General features: G+C 42.5%; 1 protein-coding gene across 1 annotated transcript in view; it reads right to left on the minus strand.

The window, feature by feature from the left end:
• DHX34 (DExH-box helicase 34) overlaps positions 1–6060 on the minus strand; it is a 37902-nt gene extending 31842 nt beyond the window's left edge. The window contains exons 1-6 of the mRNA XM_077285504.1: positions 5931–6060; positions 3569–4291; positions 3172–3483; positions 1936–2190; positions 736–838; positions 90–307 (exon numbers count right to left, since the gene is read on the minus strand). Of these exons, the coding sequence (XP_077141619.1) occupies positions 90–307; positions 736–838; positions 1936–2190; positions 3172–3483; positions 3569–4252 (1572 nt within the window). The 5' untranslated portion in view covers positions 4253–4291; positions 5931–6060. The remainder of the gene's footprint in view (positions 1–89; positions 308–735; positions 839–1935; positions 2191–3171; positions 3484–3568; positions 4292–5930) is intronic.
• Between the last annotated feature and the right edge of the window lie 8107 nt (positions 6061–14167).

Below are 14167 nucleotides of genomic sequence, written 5' to 3' on the forward strand. Positions count from 1 at the left end.
CTGTCAGTGACACAAATACGCAGTCCTGAGTCATGTTATAATGAGAGATACAAATCATTTCTGCACAAATCACAAGATAACACACGTACCTGCAAGACTAATGCATCCAAAGCCACACGCTGAATTTCCGGCACTGGGTACGGTGCAAAAGCATCATAGTCAGATTCTGCATAGAGGCGATAACAGACCCCGGGGCCCGTCCTACCGGCACGACCTTTCCTCTGTTCGGCACTCGCACGACTGATCCAAAATTCCTGCAGCCGCTGCATCTTTGCTTTGGGATCAAAACTCATCTCTTTGACTTTTCCTGCAGTGATGGCACAGAACATTAGTTTAATGGTGATGGGGAAATGCAAAGTGGAGGACATAGATCGTAACATCACTGATCCTTCCTAGTAGCGATGAGTGAACGTGCTTGGATAAGGTGTTATCTGAGCATGCTCGGGTGCTAAACGAGTGTCTTCGGCGTGCTCGAATAATATCTGCGAGTCCCTGCGGCTGCATGTCTTGTGGCTGTTCGACAGCTGCAACACATGCATGGATTACCTGTTTGTTAGACAATCCCTGTATGTGTTGCAGCTGTAGATCAGCCGTGAGACATGCAGCTGCGGGGACTCCAACATATTTTTCGAGCACGCCACAGACTCGGTTAGCACTCGAGCATGATCAGATAACACCTTATCCGAGCATGTTCACTCATCACTACTTCCTTGTATTGTAGAGCAAACTCCTTACCGGAGTCGAGCACGAATCTGACGCCATCAATAGTCACGGAGGTTTCGGCAATGTTGGTGGAGATTATACATTTCCGGACACCTGGTGGAGCCAAGTCAAATACCTGCATTATGGATATAAATGGAGGGTAATCAACGAAAGTTTGTCATAAATGGGCACAAATGTTTAATTAACAAGATTTTTTTCAGCCATTTTTAAATTTGGGTTGACAGAAACAACGCGATTGCAAAGGTGTCATAACCATAAAGCCCGATATATGTTCGATCCATTTTCAGGGGAGGGGTTGCAGATAAAAGACAAACAGGTGATAGACTGTGAGCCTTTCCATGTGACCATTTTTTTTGTGGTGGTCCCGCAGTTTGCAAAATAATTTTAATACGATCAAAATCACTTATACCGTCCCATGGATCGTAAAAACGGACACGGATGAAACTCAGGACTGGAGAAAATTGATCTCCATTTTTTTTTGCATACAAGAAAACTGCTGCGTGAATGAGGTCTAACAGCATGTCCACATAGAGCATAAAAAATCATTAAAGGGGTTGTCCACTACTTGGACAACCCCTTCTCAATCACTATACTTCCCTCTTGTAAAATAACAACACCTACACTCACCTCTGGTGACAGCATTGTTCCAGAGGTGTCGACAAAGGCTCTCCCGGAGATTGCATGACATCATTATGTCACACAATCCCAGGGGCTGCTCTCAGATCCTCCGGATGTATGTGATTTGTCTGAATGCGGGGTAAATTAAGCAGCCACTGACTGGCCACAGGGATAGCGTGACAGGAGAACCAGCGCCAACACGGGTGGAACGGCGCCGGCACCAGAGGGAAGCATAGGGACTGAGAAGGGGTTGTATAAGTAGTGGACATCTCCTTTAACAGGTTCGGTTGCGGATTTTTGCCCTTTCAATGCATAAATGAAAAACTGCACCAAAAAAATAGAAGCACTGACAATTAAAAATCCGCATCTCATGAAAATGCACGATAGGAAAATCTCATCCACTTTGCTGACGTCAATTCCATACGGGAAATCTGCAGCGTTTCTGCCATGTGTGAACATACCCTTAAAGACTGCCTAGATTTAACCTGCAGCGCAGTCTTAGGATCTTTATATAAGAGAATCGTATCAAATATTTATAGAGACAGCTGAGATGCTCCATGGAATACTACAAGAAACCCTTCTTAGAAGGCTCACCTTATCTTGTTCGGCAATGGACAGGGTGCTGTGTAATGGGAGTACAATCCAGCGCTGGGTATGGGTGGCGTATACCTGTACTGCTTCCTGCACGCTGCTGATTTCTGTCACCCCACTGAGAAAGATGAGCAAATCCCCGCGCTCATCCACTGGATACTTGTGATCAATGGATTGTAGTACACGGAGGTAAGGTCTGGGGTCCAGCTTCTCGGACTTTGATGCTTTTTCCTCCTGGGGGATAGGCTGGTAGATTACCTAGGACATGAAATTTAGTAAGACCGCTAAGTATCTGACATTTTGCATAACATACATTTGTATAAAAGGGCTTTCCAATGTTAGACATTTATAGGATATGCAATTAATCCCTTAAAAATGCAACCATTTTCCTTTTTGGAGGGGTTTTTTTTCTTTTCATCCCCTTTTTCCAAGAGCCCTATGTTTTCTATTTCTCTGCTAACATAGGTGTATCAGGACTTGTTTTTTTACGGAACGAATTGTAGTTTTGAATATAAAAACGCACTAGAAAGTGGGGAAAAAATTCCAAGAGCAGTGAAATGGTAAAAAAACAAACGCTATGCTGAAACTGTTTTTTTTTTTTTTGTTTCTTTGTAACAGAAATCGTTGAAGTGGTATACTGGCAGTATAATTCATCCAGTCAGGACAATCGCAGCGATACCTAATTTATCTGTTTTTTATTATTTATTTTTTTAGTACTGAAAAAACTTTATAAAATAAAAAAATAAGAAAATTGATTTCACCATTTTCTAACACCTTTAACTTCTTTTTTTTTTCTATCAATAGCTGTCTAGAGCTTGTTTTTTGCAAGCTGGATTTTCATTTTAATAGTCCCATTTTGAGGTACCGACAACATTTTAATCACCAATTATTGCACTTTTTGTTGCAACTGACAAATGGCAATTCTGGGGTTTTTATCACCACGTTTAACGCAATCATTGCTTATAGGCAGCTGCTGTATGTATATCTTGTCTGTGGCGCTCTCCATTCACTTCTATGTAAGATAAGTGAGCAAGCATGCATGGCTGTTTACATGACTTCCTTAAAAGTGAATTCACTTCCATTCATTCATTGTATAGATGTAGCAGCCAACTCACCTGACAGGACGAGGGTCAGGGTATGGGTCTTAAGAGGTGGGACCTACATCTATCACATATATATGGCACATATGATGATATGTCATGCATGTTTATGATTAGAATATCGCTTTATGTCTTCTACCTGTATAGGAAAAAGTCTCCCTGGGACTTGTAGGACTGGAGCCTGGTCAAAGTATCCAGAGAAGAGCTTGATGTTTATGGTGGCCGACATGAGAATGACCTTCAAATCTGACCGTAAAGCGAGAAGCTGACGCAAGACTCCCAGCAGGAAGTCGCTGTGAAGATGTCGTTCGTGCACTTCATCCACTATAAGGACCTGGTACTGAGGAACCTCTGGGTCTCTCTGAATCTGGCGGAGTAACAGACCTTCTGTCAGAAACACAATTTTTGTGGCTGGTGAACGGCTGCTCTCGAAGCGGATCTGGTACCCAACCTAATGGACGATAGCAATGAAAATATCAGCATTATGATCTACATTGCTGTGCAATTGTCGTCTATGTCTACAAATTAGATCTTACCTTAGATCCATACTGGTTGAGGCTCTCAAACCCAACTCTCTTAGCTAATGAAATACAAGCAATTCTACGTGGCTGGGTACAAGCTATATGCCCAAAACCTGCTGCCAACAGGTACTGAGGAACCTGTGTAGACTTTCCACACCCGGTGTCTCCTGCAACCACCACAACCTGATGAGCTCTCACCATCTGGACTATTTTTTGTCTGTACTGGAAGATGGGCAAGCTTGACCTCTCCTTCCGGAGCTTGGCCAACTTCCCGAAACTCTGCCTCTGGCTAAAGTCCAGGTAGTGAAGAACGGCTTTCTTAAATTCATGTAGCTTCTCTTTAGGTACACCACTGACATCTCTAGATTTACGTCCCTTGTCCCGATGTCCCTGCAGAACTTTTTCAGTGTCTCTGCTCAGAACAATGGTCTGGTTGATTCGATACCTTGCATCATACTCCTTGGGAAGGTCTATAAGCTCATGTCTTTGTCCTTCACGATGGCTCGGTTCATTTGTTTTAGGGTTTTGTTTTTGCAGACTTTGAAATCTTTGGAAACGTTCGAAAAATGACCAAAATTCTTTACTTTCTTCTGAATTAGCTTTGATGTAGCCATGAGGATCAAAGAATAGCTCTTCTAGACGAGTACGATTCAGGGGGTTAGTCCAGTCCCACTGCTCACTTCTTTGGTCCCTCTCCATGCCGCCAAATCATCTCTTCCAGACTAGGAAATTGTTAGGCTAAAAAATAAATAATAAAACACATTTGTTAGTGTTTTAAAAGGATACACACAAAGAAGGACTCTAAATTTTCCATATACAGACACTAGGATGCAAGTTTATGTCCCAGTTTCCAACTTTCACGTTCCAAGTGCAGATCGCCATGTACTAAGCAGCCTTGGTTCTCCTGATCTGAGCTCAACAGACTCATGCATGCCTATGACACTGCTGAGTTCAGGAGAGGAGACCTCCGTTTAATATGAAAATAATGTTCCATACTCGAACCGTGAATGTCGGATGTGAGAAGCCAGTCTAACTTGTACATAATAAATATCAAGAGAACCCATCGTCTCTCTTTTTATTTATTTTCTCTGTGCATTTTTATGACAGCTAGACCTTTCTAGAGCGTGCAACTTTTTTTGTAGAAATTATAATCTTAAATATGTCATAATTCATGCATTAATTTTAACCACGCACCCTCGTCTCCTTATTTTTTAACAGAATCTGTGAATAGATTCATGCTGCCCAAACCAGAGCCTGACTGCATGAATTACAGCTAGTTATTAGTGATGACTGAGAATACTCGGGTGTTAAACGGAATATCTTGGCCGAGCTCGAATAATATGTTTGAGACCCGCGGCTGCATGTCTTGTGGCTGTTAAAGATACGCGCAACACATGCGGGGATCGTCCAACAAACAGCCAATTCCTGCATGTGTTTTGTGTCTAACAGCCGTAAAACATGCAGCCATAGGGATTCGAGCACATTAATCGAGCACACCGATGACATTTGGGTAGCACCCGAGCATGCTCAGATAACACCTTATCCAAGCACTTGGCTCATCACTACTAGTTATGTTTTAAAAGCCGTTCAGGAACTTTAGGGAGAGACATGGCTAAACCTTAGGAGTTCCTTGCTGGCTCCTTTCCACCCCACTACTTTTGATTGACAAAATTCTCACGTGTATACATAGAAAGAGACCGGGCGCTACACAGGACCAGTCTCTTTGATCTCTATTGTTTCCTGCTGGATCTTGTAACGTTATCTTCACTGAAATGTTTCAGAAAAATACACCGATGGCTGCTTTCGGGCTGCCAGGCTCTCACTCATGCTGCCCGGCTCTCACTCATGCTGCCCGAACCACAGACAGCATGAAACCAGCGAAATTTGGGTGCAAACACGATGATAAAGGTCCCCCAGTGAAGTGTGTATCCACTAGCCCGTGCCATTATTTTATAATCAGTGGGGGTCTGCATCTCTACTGAAAATAGGATAGATCTGAGCTGCAGCCCCGAGTGCCTGGTGTGCATCTGCAAACATTATAAAGGGGATGCAACGCTACACCAGCTGTGCAGCCCCCTCATTCTAGAGACCCACGTACCCCCTTAAAAAGACAGCGCTCATAGTAAATGTTGCACTAAATGCAGCACAGCACTGCAATATGGTGCAAAATATGGTTGCAATGCAGGTAGATGTGGAAATAGATACAGGCAGGTCACTAAGAGGTTAATCAGCTACATGTCACTACTTCTGAAAGGACCTTCTTGGTTATATCATAAAATTCACTCCGATTAGACCAGATTATCATCTGCACAGAGTCCAGCATCTGCCAGAAAGTCGTGCAAACACTAAACTCCGCTCCCTGCATCATATTATTTACCTGCGAACATGCAATCTTCCAAGATCTCACATACTTCCGGGTTTGCGTTCCACGGCTTCCAAGCGAGGCTTGGATATTCAGGTCATTTGCTCATTGCGCTCCGGGTGCGTTTACAATCACTAACGACCAGAAACAAGTTACCGAGCTTTGGTTCCGGATGCTTTTTTGGACGTGTCTTCTAACTGATAATGGAGAAAAGGTATCAAAATGTTTTAGTTCTTTTTTGGGGGCGTATTGTGCTGCAATCTAAGCGATTTTCCCATGTAAAGCATGCATGTTTTATTATTGGCATTGCTCAACAGGAAACCTTGTGTTACATCATGTATTACACCCCTGATGGTTAGTTTGTTAATCTATGAGCTAGTAAAATATTGCTTTACCCCATCTTGTACTTCTTAGGCTACTTTCACACTTCCGTCTTATGGCGTACGTCGCAATCCGTCGTTTTGGAGATAAAACGCATCCTGCAAAGTTGCCCGCAGGATGCGTTTTTTCTCCATAGGCTTGCATTAGTGACGCTTTGTGACGTATGGCCACACGTCGCATCCGTCGTGCAACGGATGCGTCGTGTTTTGGCGGCCGCGACGCACAAAAAAACGTTCAATGTAACATTTTTTTGTCCGTCGGTTCCGCTTTTTCCGACCGCGCATGCGCGGCCGGAACTCCGCCCCCTCCTCCCCGCTCATCACACTGGGCAGCGGATGCGTCGTAAGACTGCATCCGCTGCCCACGTTGTGCTAAATTTAGCACAACGTACGTCGGTACATCGGGCCGACGGTTTGCGACGGCCCCATACCGACGGAAGTGCGAAAGTAGCCTTAGGCTATTTTCACACTAGCCTTTTTTTGAATCCGTCGCAATCCGTCATTTTGGGCAAAAAACGGATCCTGCAAATGTGCCCACAGGATGCGTTTTTTGCCCATAGACTTGTATGGCCATACGTCGCTTCCGTCGTGCACTGGATGCGTCGTGTTTTGGCGGACTGTCGGCACGAAAAAATGTTCAAAGGAACGTTTTTTCGTACGTCGCGTCCGCCATTTCCTACCGCGCATGCACGGCCAGAACTCCGCCCCCTCCTCCCCGGGTTTTAGAATGGGCAGTGGATGCGTTGAAAAACTGCATCCGCTGCCCACGTCGTGACAAATTTTCACAACGTGCGTCGGTACGTCGCGCCGACGCTTAGCGACGAACCCGTACCGACGCAAGTGTGAAAGAAGCCTTAGATGTTTACAATATACATGCAGCCCTTCCTTTTTATATGCTGATGTTTTAGTGCTTCTTTGAGGGGTTTTTAGGAGCGGATCCATATGAGAAAAAAAATGCCTTAAAAATGCTTTGCATTTTGAGCAGTTGTTTTTTTCCTGAAAAGGTTTTAAAATATGCAGGATAGGAACAAAAATGAGGGACCTTCCCATTTTAATAGTGGTTTCCTAGTGTAATCCCCTTCAAACTAGGAAACTAGGCAATGTCCAACCCATAGACTGCAAAAAAAAATACTTGAAAAAAATACTTCAGGAAAAAGAATGCTTAGGCCGGCGTCACACTCAGCGTATGGAAATACGGTCCGTTTTTTACGGCCGTAATACGCAGTAATTGTCCCAAAACACTGTTCCGTATTCAATGCGAGGATGCGATTTTTACGCACAAATGTATCCGTGTGCCATCCGTATGGCATCCGTATGGCTTCCTTCCGGCGTTTTTTTCTCGCAGGCTTGCAAAATGGACATATCATGGATCCATCGGCTCAAATATTCTTAAAAACATATATACAGTATATATATATATATATATATATATATATATATATATATATATATATATATATATATATATACACTCACTGGCCACTTTATTAGGTACACCTGTCCAACTTCTTGTTAACACTTAATTTCTAATCAGCCAATCACATGGCGGCAACTCAGTGCATTTAGGCATGTAGACATGGTCAAGACAATCTCCTGCAGTTCAAACCGAGCATCAGTATGGGGAAGAAAGGTGATTTGAGTGCCTTTGAACGTGGCATGGTTGTTGGTGCCAGAAGGGCTGGTCTGAGTATTTCAGAAACTGCTGATCTACTGGGATTTTCACGCACAACCATCTCTAGGGTTTACAGAGAATGGTCCGAAAAAGAAAAAAAATCCAGTGAGCGGCAGTTCTGTGGGCGGAAATGCCTTGTTGATGCCAGAGGTCAGAGGAGAATGGGCAGACTGGTTCGAGCTGATAGGCAACAGTGACTCAAATCGCCACCCGTTACAACCAAGGTAGGCCTAAGAGCATCTCTGAACGCACAGTGCGTCGAACTTTGAGGCAGATGGGCTACAGCAGCAGAAGACCACACCGGGTACCACTCCTTTCAGCTAAGAACAGGAAACTGAGGCTACAATTTGCACAAGCTCATCGAAATTGGACAGTAGAAGATTGGAAAAACGTTGCTTGGTCTGATGAGTCTCGATTTCTGCTGCGACATTCGGATGGTAGGGTCAGAATTTGGCGTAAACAACATGAAAGCATGGATCCATCCTGCCTTGTATGGAGCATCTTTGGGATGTGCAGCCGACAAATCTGCGGCAACTGTGTGATGCCATCATGTCAATATGGACCAAAATCTCTGAGGAATGCTTCCAGCACCTTGTTGAATCTATGCCACGAAGAATTGAGGCAGTTCTGAAGGCAAAAGGGGTCCAACCCGTTACTAGCATGGTGTACCTAATAAAGTGGCCGGTGAGTGTATATATATATATATATATATATGTATATGTATATATATATATATATATATATATATATATATATATATATATATATATATATATATGTCAGAGAGACACATATATATACAGTCATATGAAAAAGTTTGGGCACCCCTATTAATCTTAAGCTTAATGCTTTATAAAAATAGTTTTTTTTGCAACAGCTATTTCAGTTTCATACATCTAATAACTGTTGGACACAGTAATGTTTCTGCCTTGAAATGAGGTTTATTGTACTAACAGAAAATGTGCAATCTGCATTCAAACTAAATTGGACAGGTGCATAAGTATGGGCACCCTTATCATTTTCTTGTTTTAAATACTCCTACCTACTTTTTACTGACTTACTAAAGCACTTTTTTTGGTTTTGTAACCTCATTGAGCTTTGAACTTCATAGCTAGCTGTATGCAATCATGAGAAAAGCTACTTATAGTGGCCACTTGCAAGTTGTTCTCCTGTTTGTATCTCCTCCGAAGAGTGGCATCATGGGCTCCTCAAAACAACTGTCAAATGATCTGAAAACAAAGATTATTCAACATAGTTGTTCAGGGGAAGGATACAAAAAGCTGTCTCAGAGGTTTAACCTGTCAATTTCCACTGTGAGGAACATAGTAAGGAAATGGAAGAACACAGGTACAGTTCTTGTTAAGGTCAGAAGTGGCAGGCCAAGAAAAACATCAGAAAGGCAGAGAAGAATACTGGTGAGATCAGTCAAGGACAATCCTCAGACCACCTCCAGAGAGCTGCAGCATCAACTTGCTGCAGATGGTGTCACTGTGCATCGGTCAACTATACAACGCACTTTGCACAAGGAGAAGCTGTATGGGAGAGTGATGCGAAAGAAGCCGTTTCTGCAAGCACGCCACAAACAGAGTCGGCTGAGGTATGCAAAAGCACATTTGGAGAAGCCAATTTCTTTTTGGAAGAAGGTCCTGTGGACTCATGAAACCAATATCGAGGTGTTAGGTAATACAAAAAGGCGTTATGCATGGCGGCAAAAAAACACAGTGCGTTGTATAGTTGACCGATGCACAGTGACACCATCTGCAGCAACCAAAAAAAGTGCTTTAGTAAGTCAGTAAAAAGTAGGTAGGAGTATTTAAAACAAGAAAATGATAAGGGTGCCCATACTTATGCACCTGTCAAATTTTGTTTGAATGCAGATTGCACATTTTCTGTTAGTACAATAAACCTCATTTCAAGGCAGAAACATTACTGTGTCCAACAGTTATTAGATATATGAAGCTGAAATAGCTGTTGCAAAAAAAACAATTTTTATAAAACATTAAGCTTAAGATTAATAGGGGTGCCCAAACTTTTTCATATGACTGTATTTATATTTAATTCAGCGCTAGATAGCAGAAAAGCCGGTAATTCTATTGCCGGCTTTTCCTATCTCCTTCACAAACCCGACAGGATATGAGACATGGTTTACATACAGTAAACCATCTCATATCCCTTCTTTTATTACATATTCCTCTTTACTAATGTAAGAAGTGTCTCTGTGTAAAATTTGGGGGTTCTAGCTGTTAATTTAAAGGGTTAAATCCCGGAAAAAATTGGCGTGGGCTCCCGCGCAATTTTCTCCGCCAGAGTGGGAAAGCCAGTGACTGAGGGCAGATATTAATAGCCTAGAGAGGGACCATGGTTATTGGCCCCCCCGTGGCTAAAATCATCTGCCCCCAGCCACCCCAGAAAAGGCACATCTGGAAGATGCGCCTATTCTGGCACTTAGCCTCTCTCTTCCCGCTCCCGTGTAGCGGTGGGATATGGGGTAATGAAGGGTTAATGTCACCTTGCTATTGTAAGGTGACATTAAGCCAGGTTAATAATGGAGAGGCGTCAATTATGACACCTTTAGTTTTCCTTGCAGCAGCTGCATGATTTGCGACTACTAGACAGCTAGATTACATGTGGGGATTCCCTAGCAAACAGGCAACCCCCACATGTACTCAGGCTGGCTAGCAGCCGTAAATCATGTAGTTGCATCAACAAAAACTAAATCTCCGAACATTAACAAATACTCGGAGACCACCAGAGCGTGCTCTGGAAAACCCGAGCAACGAGTATACTCGCTCATCACTATTCAAAACCTTTTAAAAACCACTTTAAAAATGATTTGAAATCTTTTTACACCTCCTCAAAGAAAAACACTTAAAACATTTTTCAAAACCAATTCATAACTCCTCAAAAACACCTAAAAAAATTCTTCAAAACCACTTCAAACCTCCTCAAAAATTGCTTCAAAACTGGTTCAAATCTCAAAAAACACTTTAAAATTGCTTCATACCTCCTCAAAAAAATGCTTCAAAACAACCTAAGAAATTATTTGAAACCTTTTTAAACCTTTAAAAAAAAAATCATTGAATATTTTTCAAAACCACTTTATACCTCCTAAAAATAATCGCTTCAGTAATCCAAAGGAACAGATAAGCATTTCCTGAAGTGGCTTTCACTTGGCAAGAAATGTAAAATATTTGGAGGCAGAAAATCCAATCTGAACGTGCCGTATGAGGGTATGTGTCCACGGGCCGGATTACATCTGGATTAGCTTCAGATTGAACGCTGCTTACAGCCGCAGCGTTCAACCTGCAGCGACCAAATGTTACAGCATAGCGGAGGGAATTTTTTTTAATCCCGTTTCCACTATGCCTGTGAACACACATCCGGAATCACCGCACGTACAGAAGGGGGCGGCGCTTTGGGCGGAGCGGGTTTTCCACTCCGTCTAAAGCGCCGACAATCCGGCCCGTGGGCACGCACTCTAAGGCTATGTGCCCACGTTCAGGAAAGTGTGCAGAATTTTCCTGAGAAAATCCTGACTAATTTTGCAGGAAATCCACATGCGTTTTTTTGCATTTTTTTGTGCGTTTTTTTGCTCGGATTTTTCACGTTTTTTTTTCCGGAGCTTCCCAATGCAAGAAATAGAAGGAAATCTGCGAACAATCCGCAAAATTAATGAACATGCTGCGTTTTTTTCCGTGATGCGTTTTTATCGTGGAAAAAAACGCAACATGTGCACAAAAATTGCGGAATGCATTAAAAATGGTTGAATGCTTAATGTATGCATTTTTAAGTGTTTTTGCCACGGAAAACTGCCGAAAAAACGTGCAAAAAATGTGAAAAATCTGGAACGTGTGCACATAGCCTAACAGTAGAGAGTTCAGAAGCCAGCTCCATTGTCCTCTGTATGTATCGGGCAGAAGCACACCTATAATGTCGAGCAATAGAATCCTCCGTATGTACCTGCCAGAGAGGTGTCCATAACAGTGTACCATCTATAGAAGATTCTAGAAGTGTCAGCTGCAGAAACTTGCATGAGATCACTAAGCCACCATGACTACTTGAGAGACGCCGCTATAACTGACCCAATTTCATAAGCTTTTCTAGGTAGCGTTGATCAGAAGATATAATATAATGGATCAGCTACTGATGCTCACGTGCCCCCCTAACAGTGTTCCAGCTAGAGAAGCTCTGGTAATGTTGCTAGCCACCGGCGCTCTGGTACCTATGACCCAATGTCAGTCACATATTCCTCCATTAGACATGCAGGGCCGGCTCCAGGCTTATCCGTGCTCTTGGGTGACAGATTCCCAGTGGGCCCCTCTTGGTTTTTCGCTCGATAGAGGTGAATCAGGTTTTGCAGAATTTTTGTTTGCACTACGAGCTGTAGTTTTCATCAGTACCATTTTGTGTTCCATACGACTTTGTAATCTCTTTTATTCTCTTTTTCAGAGATGAACTAAACAAAAAAATGTTGATTCTGCCATTTCAAACTTGTTTTTGAGTTCATTTTGACATTCACCATATGGAATAAATATTATGATATTTTACTGATATAGGCGCGGCAATACCAAATGCTTGTGAGGTGGGGGTGTAAAGTTTTGTATTTGTTTTTATTTTTTTAAATTTTTCTTTTCTTTTCTATACATTTTGTATTGATTCCACCAGAGGACTTGAACCTGCGATCAGTTGAACACCACAATACTATCCTAATAGAGTGTATTGTAAAACTACTTATCTCCTATGCAATCTAACTACAGGTATACAAACATGGCAGAATTATGGGCCCTCAGTAGGTTGCCACAGTAGTGCCTGACAATCATGATGTGGATCGGCCAGTTGGCATTGGACATCTTCCGCCATCTCAATCCGCTGAAATGCCACTGTTATGATTTACAGCAGTATCTAAAAGGTTAAACTGCCGCAATCATAACTGGTGTAGGGAGATGCAGAGTGTGCCATCCAAACTACATGGGACCAGGTGCTGGCAGCGGATTTGAAGCCAGGTATGTCTCCAGTCCTCCTGCAAATTTTGCGGCAAATTCAACAAGTTTACCATGTGGATTTCACTGTTCACTGATTTGTGGCGAATTTCACTCCTCTACATTGGACTAGAACGCTAGTGCCACCTATTGGAAGTAGCAATCCTAACAGTCAATGTCGACCATTTAACGAGCCTTGTCACATGACTTAGGATAAGAGCCCAACCAGAATCTCAATTTGCAGACACTGTGTTTCGGGGTACTGCCCCTCGTCAGTGCAAAGTGGAGATCTGGTTTGGCTGATTGAGAGGCGTCTGACCGCAATCCAAGAAGTATATTTTCTCCTTGCGGAGAGTGACATGTTAAGCATGTCGAGGTGAGGAGACTTAAAGCCACAATGCTCCTCTGGGAAATATGCAAATTGTCTCTTCAGAGAGGAGGAGGACACGAACTCTAGTGCCACCTATTGGAAGTAGCAATCCTAACAGTCAATGTCGACCCTTTAACGAGCCTTGTCACATGACAATTTGCATAAACATAAACCTTCACCAAGCCCCAGATCCCGAAAAATGGATAAGCTACAGGTCTCTTTTTTTTAATACAAACTATGGAATTTTTTTTGGACTGCTTAAATAAAAAAGAACCTATACATGCTTGGTATCTGCGAACTCATAATGACCTGGACAATCACAATGGTAGGTCAGTTTTAGCATTTAGTGCACTTTTTTTTGCAATTTCACCTCACTTTTTCCTGTTTTCCAGTACACTATATGGTAAAATCAATGGTGTTGTTCAAAAGTACAACTTGTACAGCAAAGAACAAGCCCTCACATGGCCATATTGATGGAAAAATTAAACAAATTATGGCTCTGGAAAGAAGGGGAGCAAAATGGCCCAGGGGTGAAGGGGCTAAGCAGAGGGGCCCCATTGATTACTATGAAGTCTGTTTTTAGAACTGAAAAAAGTCTTGCAAATGGAACCTAGATGAAACCACATGATTATCAATGGGGCCCTCTGCTTCTGTTTTACACGGGTCAGTTATTCTGTTGGTTTCTAAAACAGAAGAGACAAAAGGAAAATCCGAATGGACATTCTGTTCCCAAGACCTCATGATTACTTACGATGTTTCCAGGTGAAACAGGACCCAAATAAGTTGCCCCAGTATCCGAAAAATGATGCACTCTTTATGTAATTATAATAAATAATAATAATAATTTTTAT

Source organism: Ranitomeya variabilis, chromosome 2, assembly GCF_051348905.1.
Source record: "Ranitomeya variabilis isolate aRanVar5 chromosome 2, aRanVar5.hap1, whole genome shotgun sequence".
Lineage (NCBI taxonomy): Eukaryota > Metazoa > Chordata > Amphibia > Anura > Dendrobatidae > Ranitomeya > Ranitomeya variabilis.